The sequence below is a fragment of the Maylandia zebra genome, linkage group LG8 (assembly GCF_041146795.1).
Source record: "Maylandia zebra isolate NMK-2024a linkage group LG8, Mzebra_GT3a, whole genome shotgun sequence".
Lineage (NCBI taxonomy): Eukaryota > Metazoa > Chordata > Actinopteri > Cichliformes > Cichlidae > Maylandia > Maylandia zebra.
The window spans coordinates 13,915,101-13,934,721 of NC_135174.1; the positions used below are offsets into that span (position 1 = coordinate 13,915,101).

Sequence of the window (19,621 nt, forward strand, 5' to 3'; positions counted from 1 at the left end):
AAAGAAGGAGTAAAAAAGATTTGTTAAATCAGTAAATCATTAAAATCTGGAGCCCATTTTTATAGATTCATTTAAGACATGTGCTGCAAAATAACATACAACAAAAAATAATGTTCAAAATGCCAAAATGCAAGAGACACGGTGAATGGTTTGGATATATCTTTGCTTATACGGAGGATCTAAAGTACATATAAAACACATACAGTATAAGTCACATTGTTTCTGAACAATGATACTTCCATGCACGATGGGGGCACTTTTTGGACACTTGCTTGCTGATAGAGCAAGCTCAGTAACAGCAGATGAAGTGTCCTGCTTGTTCACAATCACTATATAAAAATCTGAAACTATTAACAAATGCACCTGGTGTCCTTTATGCATCAGCTTTTTTCTACCATCATCCAAGATTTGGCATTCAAGGTGCTACTCTATAAACAATGCACACTTGTAATTGGCATTAGGTTCTTTTGTTGCGTCCTACTCTACAGTGCAGCTCTCTGCTTTGTTTTCTGACAGGGAAAATAAATGTGCCTAATAAATTCAGTTTACTAAACAATCACAGCCAAGACTTGGCTTGGAAGCCATGAGAAGCTACTCAGGAATACAATCTCCTCTTTGAGCATGACCAACACATAGCTGGCACACATCTGAATTTCATCACGTTTTCACGCATTGCATTGTCACAGTCCTGCACTGTGCTTTCACATCGTCCTCATTCTCCCTCCAGTGCAGGGTCTGCTACAAAAAACAATTATCCCACTTTCACATTTGAAAGTATAACACTTCTAAGTTATACTGTACCATAAGTCTGTATAAACTCAAGGTAAGTAAACAACAGTTACACAATGATTATTTTAGAGTCATTGCATCGAAACAACACACAGTAAAATGCAACGATTCTCTCATAATGATAAGATCATGATCTCAGTAGTCATGATCTGAGCTTCAAATAATCAGTTTAATCATCAAACATCGAATCTAATATTTGAAATTATCTTGATTACTTCTGCTGGACTGATTTCCAAGGCTGCAATCAAATCAGATACTTTACCCCACACAGAGCAACAACAGAACACCCCATGCTGCCTGAATAACAACACCCCCCCTCCCCCCCCACAAATATTACACAAAAATCCCAAGCCAGCACTGAGTTTAATTCACATTCAAACTGCTTAGTATTTACAAAAAAAAAAAAAAAAAAAAGCTCAAGTGTTTATGGGAAAAAAGGTAGATCAGAATCCAGGTGTGGGTTACAGCGGTCAACTGAGAAGAAGTGATGTCCAGTCAAGTGGCACAGAAAGCACATGCTAAGGTTTTATCTATTAGGACATTATTATATAATAATAATTATAAATAACACAGTCCATATCAGGTTCTTAAATTATTTAAATACAACTAATGACATATTATAGTGTCCCACAATTTGTTAATTAAATAAATAATAATTTAAAAAGGCATTTTAACTTACTTTTTTGTAAAAAGTAAGTTAAAAAGCAGAAGCAATTTGTTAAGCGCCACCTTAGTGCTTCTATGGGAATTAAGATGGTAAGTAGCAACCAGGTGTTGTTGATCAAATGCGCTTGGTTAAATGTGAATAAATGTTGAATGCAAAAATTAAAAGAACTTGAATTTATCATTTATATACTGCTTTTAAATAGAATCAAACGACAACATTAATCTCACATACTTCACCAAATAAATCATTGAGGTGTGATTTAGATTTAACTTAAAAATCTATTTTTATATCCTGTTCTTATAAGTTATAAATCTAATACGTAGTATAAACTTAGTATAAATTTTGTTGCAATAAATTCAGCCAAGGGAATGTTGGATTCCAATACTTTTTTTTTAATTGGCAGTAACTTTTTTGCAGACATCCATTACTAGTATGAGAGCCCCGAAACAAACTGCAGTTGGCCAAGTGATGATAATCCCCCCACACATTATACCCCTGTGAGCATGGCTTTAAACAGCCTTGGTATGATAAGCACTTCCCACACAGAAATTGACTCTTAAGAGATACATTAAAGGCAAACTCAACTCAGAGGAGTGGAATAAACTTTCTGTAGCCAGGACAGGGGATCAAAGAAACGGCAGACCTGAAAATATTTTAAAAATCTATAAATCTATATTTAAAATGTGGACTGTATACAAAAGATATTTGACCCCCCTGATGATTCTTTGAAATTAAATTTAAATGCCCTGAGTAATTACTGCATGACTAAATCAGTGCACAAACTCAGCCATATGCCACAGTGTTGAGTCAATGATGTTGTTCAGCCTGATATATTAATAACATTGATCTTTGAAAAAAAAAAAGACTTCTCAGATCTGACTTAATGAGGATGAAAAATATATTTTTTAGTGACATTATGTTGAATTATTAAGATAAATTAGTCTAGAATTTGATATAGACATCATAGCTTCTACATTAGGCTGATTTTGGTACATTTCTTCAGATTCCCTCTGTTTCTATCTTCATCCTGGCTGCGTTTGTCTGTATTGCTAACCAGAATGGTGTGGCTTGGTGGATTCGTGGTGGACGATGGTGATGATGAGAAACTGTACTCCCAGTGTTGGGGTGAAATATGGCCGACAGCTTAAGATCAGTGGTTCTTATGTTTCCCTTTGAAGGTTTTGCACATGTTCAAGGTTTTTTTGTCTTTGTTTCATGCTCCAGTTTTTCCCACTCACACTCTACCACTAAGCTTACCCTTTCTTCTCTTATATATGTGCCATGCTGAGCTGTGTCTGGATCATCTGCAGTACAATGTACCTTTCCTCCCTCTAGGCAAATGTTGTCACAGCAGGAGTAGCTTGCTGAGTTCCACATTCAGCGATGGGCATTCATGACATCAGAGGAGATGCACACTTATGAATGGTAGGAAAGGAAAAAACTGTGGTCATACATCCACCCCTGGCCACATTTGACAGGAAATTTATAGAGGTGCCCAATTTATTATTCATGACCTCATATTGACTCTCTAGCCCACTTTTTGCTTGGCAGGCCACTACTTTCTGGTATGATTCAGCACAGCAACCAGCCTTCCCTACATGGCTGCCTTGTTGTGAGGACACAAAACAGTCTTGACACGTTTGATAGAGTCTGTGACTTCTCATCTTTCCTTTGCATACCTCCACGTCCATCATCTGTGTATTTCCAACAGTCCAAAAAAGAAACACTTTGGCAATCGTCCTGGTAATACTGGCATCGCTCCCAAGGTCCAGTCTGCCAGTCTTAACTCCAAACATATTCCTAACATATGACAACATACACCGCAGGAAAGAATTTACATTTCTCAGTTGCCACTAATGCTGCACCTTACCTCATACTAAGAACACATAGATGTTCAAATTGGAAAAGGAAAACCCTTATAAGTGCTGTGTTTCCCTGTTAAGCACAGCAAGTCTTGGACATTTTGCACACTTCTGAAAAAGTACACCAAGAAATTAGCACCCTTCAGCTCCCTGGGGCCTTCACCCTTCCAGAACCATTCCATGCAATCTCCATCTAGTTCATAGGTGTCAAACTCTGGCCCGCGGGCCAAATTTGGCCCGCAGCCTAATTACATTTGGCCCGCGAAGCCATACCAAATTACTATTAGAGCTGGCCTACTGGTATTATACAGCTAATATATATATCGTTTAGTATTAAGCTTTGCTTGTTCCATATTCAGTTTTTCAGCAAAACTTGTTTGAGTCCATAAGAAAAGATTCATTCTTATACCTGGAGGAAGATTTTGTTTTTCAATAAATATTAGCGTTAGCCCGCGACTTTGTTCCAGTTTTGAATTTTGGCCCACTGTGTATTTGAGTTTGACACCCCTGATCTAGTTAGTCAAAATAGAGCAGACGTTCAACTGATCACTCTGGCGTCACTAAGGCAGATGGGGACAGCTTTGTATCAAGAGCTCTTAAATTTTTCTTGTAAAACCTGAGCTGCAGCACTGTAGCAACACTTTTAGATTTAGCCTTTATGACACTTTAACGAAGTTTAGTTAGTCAAACATCTCAGATCCTTTGAGCTGACAAGACATGAGCCTATATGCAGATCACATGCTCTCTGGAGGAACTGCGTTTGATAATGTCTTGGATGACCTCACTACCTGACCTCTCCTTGCAGTTTCCTAATACAGCATGATGTTAAATTTGAGAAGCAACCATAAAAAGTGTCATAACATCAGATGACACTTGGCACGTTAACAGCAACAGCTGCTATTGTGCCCCAATGAGTGCCGCACACGAACCACAGCTGTGTTTCCACTCTCATTGTTTAAATTGCCTGAGGGACAGACGCACAAGAGGGTTGGTATCATAGGTCACAGATGGAGAGACAATAATTTTCACATGGAGAAACAAATTCTAAATTGCTGAAAGAACATAAACAAAATAATTTGTCTGTGAGTTGTCTGGTAGCATCAGTGGATACCACCAGTAGGGGACAGAAATGGATGAATGACATAAGAACGCTGTCACACACTAGGATGCCTACAGTGTTTTCTCTTTCTGAAGCTGCTACTGAGATAGATACACAGACAAGCCATCTTTAAAAACACTGGGAGAAAAAGTGAATAACATGATTATCTCTGTACACTCCCACCTATCAAGAGATTAGATATGTTAGGCACCAAATGATCTGACATATCAGGATGACATACTGCTGGCAGAGAAGAAAAGAGAAAATAAAAAGGAGCCAAGCTGACTGGGTTTCAACATATCCAATATGACAGCATTCTGGGATCCAGTCGTGGGTTGCCAAACAAAGTGTAACCAATGACTTCAGGAGAAGGACAACCTTCTAGCACCCAAGGTTCACTTACAGAGTGAAGGTTGGACCATGCAGTTAGACACAACGTGCCCTTTAAGGTGATGGATGATGCACAAATATTTGTGCCTGTCACTCCCATCTAGTGTGATGGGGTGAATTTAAACTTTTCCTAACCTTAACCAAATAGTTACCTAAAGATAAATATGTGGCATTTAGTGCCTAAACCTAATAAGTGAGTCAAAGTGAAAAGTGTGTGAAAAACAGAAAAAACCACGAGCAACCATCTGTTTGTCTGGGTTTCTCTCGGGAAGACAAGTTAGAATCCTGCACCATGGGAAATAGCTAAGCCCGTGGCGATAGTGTGACGCTCTGGGCAATGTTCTGATGAGAAAATGTGTCATTCGTGTACATGTTTGACTCGTATCACATATCCCGTCAATCGACATTGTTGCAGACAAAGTAGAACAAGTTATGGTAATGTTATTACCTGACAGAAGTGGCAAACCTTCAGGCAAACATTGCATACAGCAGAACGTTCAAATTTGTTCATGAATTAAACATTGGAGTTTTGAGTGTTAACTCCATAGTTCCCAGTTTGATTAAACATCTGTGGGATGAACCCAGAAAACAAGTCAAAACTATGAAGACCCTACCTCACACTTTACTACTATACCTGACAGGAGCAAGGTATTCAAGTGCCTTCAGGATCTCTGAAGGTAACTGAATCCGTCCTGCTAAGTCTATCCCATGACAGGTCGGAGGAAACTGTACAATATTAGGTTATTGTTTTAAAACTTATGGCTGATAAGCACTGAGAGAAGTAGAATCTCTTTTTATAATCCCCAAGAGGAGCTCTGTGGCATACCACAGAATTTTGGTCAAACAGCTTCATGCACATTTTATGAGCTCTGTAGTGAGTGATACTTTGTCTTGGCAGACAGCTATCTCATCGCAGACCAAGAACCTTGTGTACAAACAACTTCAATCCAAAGAAGTTTTGTATGCAACCAACTGGTTTTAATAATATATGTTGTAAAACTGAAAAAATAAAAAGCACCACAAAACCTCCAACAATGCAGCTCCCTCTCTAGGCAGTGTTTTCTTTTAGGGGAATATTGTATTTTGATATAAATATTTTGGAGGAGCACATAATGGCTAATAGATATTAATTTGTAAATAATTGGACGTGAATAAAAACAAATATTATACTACAGTATATTTCTAACTTTCTTTAAAGATATAGCACATTTAAAGGCAGCTTGAAAGAAAGGCAGATGTGAAATGTCAAAATGAGGTCAGAGGTCAAATATGACATAATATTTGGATAATAACTATGCTGTAGAATTTTAAACAAACTTAAAGAAAAAAATACATTTTATGAAATTTTTTATCTTAATTGAACTTAAAGGTCAAAGTAAAGCATAGCTCTGTATGGCATAATTATGACTGATCTTCAGATCAAACTATTGATGTTAAAGGAGAGGTCAGAGGTGAAATCTTTACATGATATTTTGTCGACAATACTTTTAAGATTTGTACTTTCCAAGTTATAAGGCTTTTTGTCAATTTTCATCCAGAAATCATAAAGTTTATTTTGAAGGCCTTGGTGGATGTAAGAAAAACATTTGTTGACTGTTAACATGACCCAACTCTACAGTTTTATCAGAATTGCGTTTACAGACAGAATGAGGCACATGCAAATGCTAGGAAAACAAATAACCTCCAAAAATTTAAAAAAAGCATTAAATCTGTCCAAACTGAAGTAATCAAATGATTTCATCTAATAAACTGGACCCAGGCTCACTAAACGATATATTATGTGACAGTTTGACTAGCACATAATACCGATATTTCACTGATATTAATCTTAACACTCAAACAGATGATTTAGAAAACTATAGTTTCAGCAAACACATCAACATAAAATGCTGCTCTTTTCTTACCATCTCCATCAGCTTCTGTATCTGCTGCAGACAAGGAAGCAAACAAAACTGAAAAAAGCAGCTATGAAGCAAAAATGCTTATTGTTGCACAAAAACCACTTATTGCTGCAACAGAGACCAAGCAACACAGCAACATGGCTGTAACACAAGCATCATGCACTGTCACATTTTTCATTAAAATTCGCTAACATCCAATCCACCTTGAATATGCAAATTCAAATATTTTCCTATTAACACATTCAGAGTTGCTAGGTAGATAAACACATTAACTATGGAATTTTTTAAAAAATAGAAACAGAAACATACTTTTAAATGATGTAAATAACAAAACTGTGCAGTTTTACTCGCTACATGTGTTTCACATGTTTAGCATATAAAGCTTAAGGTTAAAGTCGACCTATTGTGCTCATTACCAGCTTTATTTCAAACTCTTCTAGAGTAGCTCCACATGTTTCATGGTTCAAAACAACCCTCATTCATTTCAAACTAGGCCTTGGTGCAGCCACATTGGTCACCCTCTGTTTGAAGCAGCTCCTCCCTTTTTAACACCTTCCTCCCTTTAAGGAAACTTTCTAATGCTTAACTCATCCTTGCAAGAAGAAGATTTGAAAAGCAGGTGGGAGCTGGTGTGCTCACTACCAGAGCAGTGTATTTCCTTCCTATGACATCATACAGATCTAATAGCAGAGCAGTTTAGAGAGCTCTGCTTACATGTACATATGGTGACCTCGGTATTTGAAACCATGACCATGTACCGAGGCAAAAAGTAAAGCATAGTAGGTCCACTTTAATTTCACACATAACATATACTATGAGGTATATGTATATAAAGTGTATTAAAAAAAGAGCCAGGTAAGAAAAATTATCACAACATGTGAAATGAATAATCCTGTTATTCATGTCATAACAGCACAGCAGTCAGATATGTTACAGTCGGTAACGTATCGCTTAGTTCTGTGAAGAAAAATCTTTGTGAAAAAAAGAAGATTTAGCCCATTTCGAGAATACACAACAAAAAGTTGCGAGGATCACCTGAGACCAACCTACAAACTTGCAACCTGAAGGAATCATGCACATACTGTAATTTTCACACATTATGTCACATATGAACTCATATGTGAGGACATTAAATTGATACCACAGGCATATACATTAAAATATAACACTCAAGGTAAATTTAGTGCCTCCATGTCAGTTCATTCCCACGATTCTGCCTTACCTCCATCTTCAGCAGGTGCATCTAAGGAAAATGAAGGGACATTAACTTGGAGTTCCAATATACACTAGAAATAGTTACTACGTGCAGTGAAAAAGAATGTCTTTGTACATTAGACAGACACTGGGGCACCTACACATTACACCTACAGGGCATGGAAGCTCCTGGTGCGCAGTTTTTATGCTGATGTTCATGGCAGAGGAGATTTGGAGCTCGGGAGCTACTGAGAGCTATGGAAACTTTCATGCACAATCTCAGAACTCGGTGACCCTACTCGACCCGACTTTGCAATAATACTATTTACAGTTGATCATGGTTTATCCAGGAGGTAAGAAATGTCCTTCCTAGGTCCTTGATTTTATACTTCATTATATAATGTATGTGCTTTTGTGTCGTGACCCTGAATTACATAAAAGGAAGGAAAGGAATGGCTGGATGAATGGATATACTTTAGTCCTTATAGTGTATTATTCCCTGACACTAATAGACCACCACATCTTCTTCAGGATGTGGCAGAGGGAAAATGAATAATGGTTAAGTAACTAATAACAACAAATGTTGAGACCTGGAAAATGTTATATTTGGAAACGCTGCAAATGTAACAAAACCAAAAACTCACAAAAACTCATACAGTGCATGCCTGCAGTGAAATGCAAACCAAAGGTCACAGTGAGAACTCAGAGTCTACAGATGTGGAAAATGCATCCAGTTGCAGTCAGTCAATGAACTATGTTAAAATCCTCAAAGACAGCTTGTCCTGTCTGCTTCACACACACAGTTCATTTCTGTACAATCCAAAACTATTCATATTAACAAAGAAAAGAACAGTTGTTCTGAAAAGGAAAAGCAAAAGAAGGAGTAAAGACGATGATTATTTCTAATTAGAATGGTTATGAATATAAACAAACAAGCATGTTGCTTTGACATACACTGCATTCATGTGCAGATAACATGGTGTAATTTCCTTGATTTTACATAATCACAGTGTAATATTAAAGTGTCTGCTTGTAGTTAGCTCTGGTGATGAGATGTGATAGGCCAGCTAAAAAACGCAAACACACTAAATGGGAGTGGCACAACAATTTCATTATTCCATTCAGCAGTTTCCTGTTGTCTCATGATGTGATTGAATTTTAGGCCTGTCTTCTTGACTCAGTAATTGCTCAACTCATTATCTAGCAATAGCAAAACCATTTGTTCTGTATTCATCAGGTAATTAGTTTTACAGATTAGTTAAAATGCATTTTTCAACACTCAGTTCAACTCAAACCCACTCTGTGTCACTTATCAACAATGCACAAATCCTCAAAAGTCTCAAAAAAAGAAGCAAAGAAAGTCATTGTCCTTCTTCTTCTTCTTCATCGGCCTCCACTGGGGCTACAATTAGTGGATGTTTGTTGGACATAGAAAAATAAAAAATAAAACCATGACAGTCCCATAGGAAAACTAACATTAGAGACACATGGCCACACTAAAATATGGCTTGTGGAAACCAAAGCACTTCTGCCAGAGCTCTTTCTGTATGGCTACATAATTTGAAGACATTGGTTAAACAACAATTTCATAATCCATTTCATAAAATATTCTCAAACACTATAAGATAAAAATAGAGACCACACAGTCGCATGTAGGCATGCAGGAATAAAATGAAGATGCTCACTCGCTTGATAAAAAGTTTATGAATAAATAATATCAGTGGACACTGATTACACGCCATTATAAGCTGAAGCCTGCCTCTGTCTGATACATGCAGTTGACATGATATATGAGTGAAAAGTGAAAATGTGAGAGCTATAATCATGTCACCATGTGATAATGTAAGACACGCAAAAGGTCAGTTGTGGAGCAGTTTACTTACCCACCGCTGGTTTCTCTGAAAAACACAAAAAGGGGAAAAGGGTTAGAAAAATATATTCAGAAGTTATAGAAATGTACTGTGATCTGTTACATTTAAGAATCCTTTATCTGTTTTCAAAGGATCCTTCCTCTCAGGGAAAACGATATCTTTAGTAGACTTACTGTTTTGCATCTTTAATAACACCTAGTCTGACGATGGTTAAAGGTCCTGTTTGTCTGAGGGTAATGGCTTTCTACAAAATGATGACGTTTACCATGTATCTTATTTATTAGTGAAGCTACTAATCCCAGAATGTAAATTTTAAATATGGCATACGGTAAGAAGATACATTTTACATACAAAGTAGCCACTTTTTAAAAAGTAGCTTTAACAATCACATCCAATGTGATTGTTAAAGCCTAAATATGGTAAAAGCAACTTGTCAATGGAAATAGAGGCTTATAATACACCCGACTTCCACAGTGTCTTGCTGGGGGTCACTGGAGTAGCTGCTAAAGGCCAGGGATGGTATCTTATGACCTCCCTGAAGTCATACCATATTCTCTTAGCTACACAAAGTTTCCTTGAATAGCCACTCCAACTTGACCTGGTGTGGTTTACTGTCCACATGTTGTAAATTTCTGGATAAAACAGGTGTTGTGACAGAAAATATAATCATGATTTATTGTGTTTCTCTTTTTAAAAGATCTTAAATGTGTAGAATACAATACTAATACATGCCTGCATGCCTCATAACAACATTATATTTAATGCTACAACTGCATTATCTCATATGACATTGTGCTAACAAAAGGAAAAAATGAGACAGCTTGATAATTTTTTTTCAGTAGAAGAAGCTGGAAACAGATATAAATTGAAATAGTATTCAGAGAAAAACGAGCTTTTGGTTTTAATACTTCATATATCCTGTTTGAGGATTTAAGACCTGCATTGAGTGTAAATCTGCACCGGCATCTGCTATGTAAGTCCACATGGAGAGAGAATCTTGATCATCTTCAACAAGTCTGTGATAAAGCAGTGTAATGAACTTCTGAACAGCTGCTTCTCACAGTCAAAATAGTCCCCTCAGAGACTTTCGGTGGTTTCATGTGCAGTTCTGCTACTCATATAATTAGGAGGCTTTTGAAGATGCGCTGATAGATGTTAATATACAAGTATATTAAAAAAAGAACAAGACTTACATTATCCTTATGACAAACACAATTATTGACATTTTGGTGCACAATGTCTGTGGCGCAAACCTGACGCCACAGACATTGTGCACTTTGGAAAAGTGGTTGCAAAGCAAAACAAAAAAAAAAAAACAAAGAAAAAAACTATAAAATTAGCCCATAGTGATATATATTATAAAAAAGATTTTTTTTATAAATCTTTTTTTTAAAATAAATTTATAAATTTAAGAAAGACGCACACACAAACAATAACAACAATATATATTTTTGTGTGAAAATATAAAAACATTTCATTGGTATAAACATAATACAGAGATGTCATCAACCAATAATTCTGGCCGGGCAAAGACTGCTTTTAACTGGCAGAGGTGACAGGAAAGAGGCGCATTTTCACACATGCATAGAGATCAGAAAGTGACACTGTTTACTGGAACAATGTGTCAGTGAAGCCGACACATTGTTCTCAAGAGTGTGAAGTCACACTATTTAATGCATGTATGTCAAGAGGCAAGGGGTCGGTGTTATAAAAAATCATAACTCTTTGAATTGTTGACTTATATTCAAAGAGTTTGGCTTCTGTAAGAGTCAGACCTGTATTTATGATACTTAGGATACTTTTAAAACCCAATTTTGATGACCTAGAATGCTTTTTGTGAAAGTAATATTTGTGTAATAAGTTTCAACTCCATCTCTGTAGTCGCTGTTTGTGATTTCTAGGTGATTATACTACACTGGACACCTGGGGATAAGTAAAAACTAGGTTTAACTAGGTACTACACTTCATGCATTATTAAAAATTCCTAACAGCTTGTCATTACTTGTCAAACAGAAACACCAACTTTACACAGATGGTCAAAAAATGTAAAAAAATGGCAGGATTACTCCATTTAAACAAGTTGTCTGTCCACTCCTGTCAAAATCTTCTAACTTGAAGTGACAGCTTCAGAAAACTTGGCTGAAAGTCGCTTCTCTTTAGTACTGCCATCCATCTCTGCCTTCTAAGTTTATCTTTTGCGAATCAATACAAAAAATAAATCAATCTGAACAAGACTAACCAACTCTACAGCTCTGCATACTTTTATAGGTACAATTCAGCCACAGAGATAAGTTGCCAATGTATATAAAGCACCCTGATGCCAGAAAACCCCTTTTAAATTTTGATATGCTTGAACTACTTTGCATATGAACATATACTGTAATGTAGCTGACTGACAAAAACAGCTTTGTATAATTTTACACTGATACACTGACACAGAGTTTCAGAGAAGTCTCAGAGGATAAAAGTCATTTTTAATGACTGACATAAACTAGATATAAGTATGATTGTTTAGTGTCAAATGTCTGCAATACTAAAATAATGTAAAACAACATATAACATGTTAAAACAATAACACGGGCTGCGCTAGCTGTACTATACTCACGGACATCTTACTTTGAAGGAATTGATTTCTGGGGCCTGGAAATTGAACAGCTAGCTGTGGAATGCCACTGTATTACTTTCAGAGGGAATTTTCCCGTCACTGCTGCTGCTATTTGAATTCAGTTTGGATCAATGCACTGCTTGGATTCCTCCATCAGCTGATGCAGAAGTCGTCCAAATGACTGTGGTGAATGGTTATGGATAATAAATGGATAACCCGGACGTTTCCCTGCACCAGGCAGTCAAACACGTTCTCTGATGTCTTGCTTCAGCACTGCTGCCAGGAAAGATTAAAAAAAAAACCTTTCTTGCCTCATGCCACAATATCTGCATGTGCTTGCTAAATTTTGACGATTAAGCTGCTTATTGTGTTATATATGCAGTTAATGAAAGCTCTGCCACTCAGTGAGGAAGTGACAGTGGTTTCTAGTGGTGGTACTTTATTATATGGATTATGAAATCACAGATTTTGCCATCAAGAGTGACTTAAAGACAAATGTCTTCGCCAAGTGGACATTAATCATTTCATCATTTTAAGTTGAGGTTTTTGAACCCTTTTGAAGATAAACAGCGCAGAGGGATTGGAGAAACTTCACAGAGCAGTTTTGATTCAGCTTGTGCTCATTGTGTTTCATCAGGACACAGCGATGAAAGGAATTATGACCGTGGATCATACCATTGCTTCCAACCACTGACTAGAAAACTGTCACACACTTGACTGACTGCTCTGGAGCAGTGCCACATTAAAGAGGGCATCAGACCTGAAGACCAAGAAGGAACTCTTTTGGTGAAAATGACAGATTACATAATGATTTATCTCAGCCGGGACTCCAAAACTGTTAGGCAAAACCCGATACGTCAGGGCGTGTGAAACTCTATGAAAGTAGAAAAGGTCAGGGCTTACTGCAGAGTATTTTTAGCTGTTAGTTGAGGGTGTGATCTGAGTGCTGTTAAGTGAAGTAGCACAGAAAATCTTTGAACTAATGTGGAAATGTGAAAGGTAATTCAGTTTGTGGGTAAATAGTGGTGTTGCACGCTAGGTACAAAATGTCACCAAAATTCTTTTCAATAAGAGTATTAGTTGAGAAAGTATTTAAAAAATATATTTCGTCAAATATTTCCTAGAAGCACCAAGCACAGCTTAAAAACGAAAAAGTGCCAGGTTATCTGATCTTTGTATTTGAAGCTTTGCAGTTAAGTTTGGCTTGGAATGACAGAGCAGTGGGTGGTGCAGGCAGAGTATGCAAAGTGGAATCATATTCATAACACTTTGGCTCTATATGGTGAATAACAGCAGTGCCTGGTTAGGTTTCTGGGATAAAAATAAAAGGGCCATGATTAGATCTTTAAAAGGATTAGGGCAAGGACAGATGCTGGGAAACAGAATCAAATATTACACAGTAGAATTAAGAATAATGTGTGAACAACTCCAGCAAAGCCTATGACTTTCACTATCACAATGTGGTCAGCGGGAGACCCCTTGGGGGAAAGGGTTTGGGAGGTTCAACACCCGTCAGCACAATCTTGCCCTACAAAACTCGGCTATCCCAAGAGATCTATCAGGGCAACTGAGACTGTCTGCAACCTGAGCCTGCTATCAGCTTAGTCGGTTGATTTAAGGTGATACTGAATGGGTCAATGTGGAAGATAGTAGTGAAGGTCAACAGGCAATTATATATGAGAAGGCATGATGCAATCAAGGATGTCAAATCCCTATCCTATTGGGCATTACATAATCCAAAATGCAGATTATCATATATAATAGCAACAACAGTTTTTCACCCTGAATGCTGCATTGAAAACAAGTACTGTGTATATGTTCTATGAAGTGAGTCAGCTACAGTGACACAAGCTGACCTTCATATAGGACTCACGTAAAGCTCCAGCAGTATTTGCTTATGGAGCTGCTGCAGCTGGAAGCTTGCCAGTTCAGCCAACAAGAAAGCAATCTGTGCTCCGATGTCATAAAGATATTCAGTCTAGTGATGTAATAACAACTGGCTACGTCATTATTTACTCCGTCTCAAATCTTCTTTATGGACAGATAACAAGAAAGCAGACAGGTGAAATGGGAATATCCTTGACAAATGCGTAGTATCAATAGTGAATTATTTCATTTATCAATAAAAAATGATGGCTATTTTCCATCATATTTTGTATCAATCACTTTGTAATATTAATATCGGGTTCAAACTCATGGTCAGTCTCACCAGTAGCTATAACATTAATACCAAAGCCACTTTCACCTCATTTAAGTTTGGTCATCTGCTTGTATTTTCTGCCATAACAGCAGACATGCTGCACAAAATACTACAAAACCATCTTTCATAGTACTCTTGTTTGTTTTTCACAACCTATAGGATATGTGTAGTGTAAATAAATATGCATATATTATTTTTAAAATAAAATTTCTCAGTTTTAGTGCACTATGTAATGATTATATATTTAACACTGAAAAAATGAAAACAAAATATAGGGAACAATTCACATTATCCATTAATTTCTACAACATTTGTGTGAATTTACTGTTATTTATATTTTTCAAGTCAACACACCTCAGTATAATGAAACTCTCTAAACTAATTACAATGAAGTATGATGTTACAAAAAGTATCTGCATACCTTCAGGGACTGGCTCAGGCATGGTTATTCCTGTGTCTTCTGTTTGCTGCTGGAAGACTGAGGGCTTGTGGGGCTTTTTTCCTTTTTATTTCTCCCCTCTCTCTCTTTCTGTTATTCAAAGCTTTCCTGGCACTCAAGTCACCCACGCCCTCCAGTGAGCGAAGAGTTTTGGAGATATGACACCCTTGGGGAGTTCAAAAAGAGACGCACCCAGAGTGAGACCTTGTTAAGGTGGAGACAAAAGAGGATAATGTGATGTTGAAAAGGGTCACATTTGCAGGATGACGAGATTAATAGGCTTACTAAACCTGTTGAGCTTTTGAAACTTTGCTGGACACATACAGAATACACTGAAACGAGTACTAGGCGATTAAGTTTTTGACACTTTATCTAGCTCCTTGCAGTGTCAGACTAATCTCTCACTTATCACCTTTTATGCTCACATTAAAATTGAGATCAACAAGCATTTGAAAGATTATCTTTAGGTTTATTTTACCTCACTTAATACTTTGTTAGATATGCTGTACTCCCTTAGATGTAAGCTATGTAGCTATATATGGTAATACATGGCTGACCCACCTAACATACATTAAATTATATATATTTGATAGATGCCTACAGTTTTTCAGAATTTAACAAGTTAGCAATCATCTAGCCTTGCATCCATGTAAAACCTAAATAATTTGCAAATTTTTACACTGAGTACAACTATTTATAAGATTGTGTAAGAATATTTAGAAAATATACTTCATTTGCTTTCTAGCAGACAATTAGAGAAAGTGCAAAATCATTAAATATGAGAGAAGCTACTTTCCTTTAAATATGAGAGAAGCTACTTACCTTAGCACGAAGATAGAACAAAAAGGAAAAACAATTTGTCTTTAATTTCATAAAATCAAGACAATTTGCATATAAAGTAAGCATAAAAAAATTGTGGTTTCTTTATTAGCAGTGGCATGTGTTTGGTGTTTTCCCCTACTGAGAGGCTCAAGCTATTTTTTTTCTGCTAAGCTAAGCTAACCCTTTGCTAACATTCCTTTCATTAGCCATCTCCTTTTATTTCCCTCAAGAATTGCGCTCAAGTTCTTACATAAGCAAAGGTACCAACATGTTGTCATCTAAAGTAATGTTAGTTTGTATTGTAGTGCTCCAAAACGTGGCTTTTCTTTTTCCTCAAGACAACTGAAAGCAACACTTAAAATACAGGTCAATACCTGAAGCTTATGTTGGTGTGAACAGTTGCAGCATGCTTTTATAGGGTTTATAGAGTTACCCTTTGCAGCATCTTCTTTTCCCATACATTTGTTTGTATAGATTCAGATACTATATATATCTTCATCAATGGATGCCTTCTCCTCCTTCATTTATCAGAAATGTGCAGGCATCAGCTAGAGTCAATTTGGAGACAAGACCTCTGCCCCTGGGGTCAAAGTGTGAATCCCTGAAAGGGACAGGAATGTCATCCGTGGGCCCAACTGTCTGCAAGTTAGATAGCCTAGTGGTAAGACAGGTGGTCCCTAACCTAATATAACTTTAGTACCTACTCTGCAGTAGAGGCTGGCATATCTCTAGAAAGGGAAAAAGATCATTGGACTCAGGTAATTTATCTGATGTATGGTTATTTGGCTTTGGACAGGGCATCTTTATGCTGATACCTATTTTACAAAATATTGAAGCAATTGTTTTTTTAAACTCTTTATAATGTCAAAAGCTGATATAACTGAGTACAGTTCCTTGCACTATGATAACAGCATGTAAGTGGTGAATAGTAAAGCTCATGCATGGAAAGTAGACTGTGCTGTTTAAAATAACCCTGATGCAAGAAATAAAATTACAAAGAAGTTTGCGCTTGGCAGCTAGAATGACTGTGTGCATGCGCAGTAAGAGACAGATAAGTCCAGCATGTATATTAAGTTTCTCAGAGAACACTTTGCGCAGTTTAGCGCTGCAAAAAGCATTTTAAATAGTGATGAGATGATTAATTGGCAACATGAAAATAACCCTTCCTACTCAGCACCCAGTGTAGCTAATGTTATTAGTCAGTGATTATTCAGGAATATGTGATAGAGTTTTTGAGGCAGTGTCTGCAAGCAGAAATTTAAATTTTGAATTGAAAGCATTCTAGCTGATGGAGCAGGTGGACTTTAAAACAGCATTTAAGAAGAAATGCTGAAATTACCACTTCATGCCTCTAGCATTCAACAGCTGTTAAACTGACAAAACCCTCAGGAGGCCGGGGATGCTCTCTTATATGGCTTTGTGTTATTCCTGTTAGGTTTTTTTCACCTTCTTACATGTTGAATTGCATGCTTCACTGTTTTTATCTAAACAGTGTAAACTGTATTGCAGATATTGACATACTTAATATTACCCCTTTTATTAATCTAGAGCCACAGAAGTTTGCAGATGATTCTGACGTTCGTGACTTTGTGTTACGGCAATAATTTTTAAACTTATACAAGATTTCTTCAAATACTCTCAACAATCTGATAAGAGAATGAAACGGAGGGAAACTTGAACTATCTAAGGACTTTTACTGATCGACAGTCGCAGATGTAATTTGTAATTTGCATTTCGTTCTCCTGAAAGAAAAGCACATCTTTCAACATCTGCTAATATATTATCATTCTGATTTACCAGATTTTATTGCTTTAGCTGTCTGACTTGCAGTTGTTGATAAGCTTTTATGAGGAGCCCCGTGGTTACTGCTGAAGACACAAATAACTGTAATCTATGGCTGTCGTGCCAAAAGATTTGCCTAAAGATGAATTTTTTTTTTCTAACTCCTTCTACACATTGAATTAATTTCAAAGCAACAGGAACAGAATCTTTTTTGTACCGTCTGTAATTAGATGGCTTAATTTAAACATAAAATTCAGTAGCAGTACTTCCCTGCACTGCAGCAGCTTGGTAATTTACGCTAAAGACTGACCAATCACTTCACTGCCTGGTGGGCAATATAAATATATTAGGGTTTGTTTTATTTTATTTTGTTATGGTAACTCCCTACTTTAAGTGCATATAAATATATATTTTTTAAAATCTATTTATTTTCACGGGGTGTCTTAATACTATATACAATCTGAGCAACCCATATTTTCTGTACCTTTAAGACAAATGAAGGTTTATGTTACAAGTATTCACATAATGAACACTCTGTCATCTACATTCAATAAGTCTAATGGCATTTTCTGCCTGAAATGTTTTGTAATTAAATTAAATGTAATTGATATCAATATTTTTTCATTAGCAGAGTCATTAGTCAGTCATCTGGAAAATATGTCAACAGCTTGGGGCATTAAAAATGTCTGAGTTTGTATCTTCCAGTTCAAAGTGTCTTTTTATAATCCCACTATTTTTACATAACATTGAAACAATCCCAGCAAATGATTGCAAAATTATTGGTTAAAGGCTTCATTGTGTTAACCTCCGGCTAATGTGTGGCATGATGGCTCCATCTTGTGGTAATATTAGGAAATGTCAAATACAACTATGAAAAACTCAACTCAGGTGACTGAAAGTACTGACAGTACATCAGTGATAGTTATGAAAGATTTGAGTAATTTGAGTGAATTTAAATGTCCATCGGACAGCTCAATTGCAAGGGCTTCATCCTATCAAGATTCAAATTTCAAGATATTTTGCATGATGGTGCTCAGTTGAAAACACAAGCACAAACAAATACTTTAGACTTTACTTTCGTTTTACATTTAACTTTATTATGGTAAAGCACATACATACAAATACATAACATTCACAGCCTGAACTTAAGTACATTTTGTGCATTTGACTGAACAAATGTGAGCATTTTCTTGCAATAAAATAATTGTGGGCCTGCAGTAAGATTGCACATCAAGTGAAACTCCAAAATAAAAATCTGATGCTACAAATATTAGTAACCAAATTTTCAATTTTGCCCACTTCCCTTTCTAAAAGCACAGGGCTGAATTATAATTTTTATTTGTTGTTGTTCTGATGCATTTTTCATGTTTTGTGAAGCCATAAAGCACTTATCAAAAATCATGTCTCGCAATATATACATTTGAATCTGCATCACTTAATTTAGTCCATTTAGTTGTCATTAGAGCACCATAGGGCGAAAGGTGGGTACACTCTTGACAGGTCGCCAGTCTGTCGCAGTGCTGGGATAGCCTCCTTGGATGGATGGTTATAGCTGTAGAGTTGTCACATGTTGTATTTCACAGACAGGTGCCTCCACAGCACCTGCAAGCTGCTATAGAGTGTCTTCTATAGCAGCAGGTCCTGAATCCTTCCAACAGTAGCAAAAAACAATTTGGATTATTTTTTAAAGAATATACTATCCCAATATTATTTTGATGTTTAAACCCAAATACCTGAAAAGAGTCGTACAGCAGAGCCAGAGATCTCAGAAAGTTACCGAATCTGACACACGGTGAAGAGAGAGAAATCCCCTCCAATGCTGACGGTGGATCAAGGAGGCCAGCGCTTATGCTGCAGGCCCGGATGCACTGTCTACACTGGCTGTCTCTCACCCTTTACCCACCCCTGTTGCTTGTCATGTGTTTCTTTGGTGTATTAAGAGTTTTTTCATGTGCTATGTGCAGAGGTGTTTTTTTTTCTGTTCTCAAACTGAACCCCCT

The 19,621-nt window shown here is 36.8% G+C and overlaps 1 protein-coding gene across 4 annotated transcripts in view; it reads right to left on the minus strand.

Moving 5' to 3' along the window:
• The window catches only part of mybpc2b (myosin binding protein Cb), a 26,108-nt gene extending 10,971 nt beyond the window's left edge, over window positions 1-15,137 (minus strand). Inside the window, exons 1-4 of one of the 4 annotated variants that reach the window (XM_012924734.4) lie at window positions 15,000-15,068; window positions 9,786-9,800; window positions 7,931-7,951; window positions 6,712-6,735 (exon numbers count right to left, since the gene is read on the minus strand). In XM_012924734.4, coding sequence (XP_012780188.2) covers window positions 6,712-6,735; window positions 7,931-7,951; window positions 9,786-9,800; window positions 15,000-15,021 — 82 coding nt within the window. In that variant the 5' untranslated portion in view covers window positions 15,022-15,068. Of the gene's footprint in view, window positions 1-6,711; window positions 6,736-7,930; window positions 7,952-9,785; window positions 9,801-14,999 lie in introns of all 4 variants that reach the window. The other 3 variants (XM_076887419.1, XM_076887420.1, XM_076887421.1) reach the window with 3 other exon arrangements.
• Window positions 15,138-19,621: the final 4,484 nt, after the last annotated feature.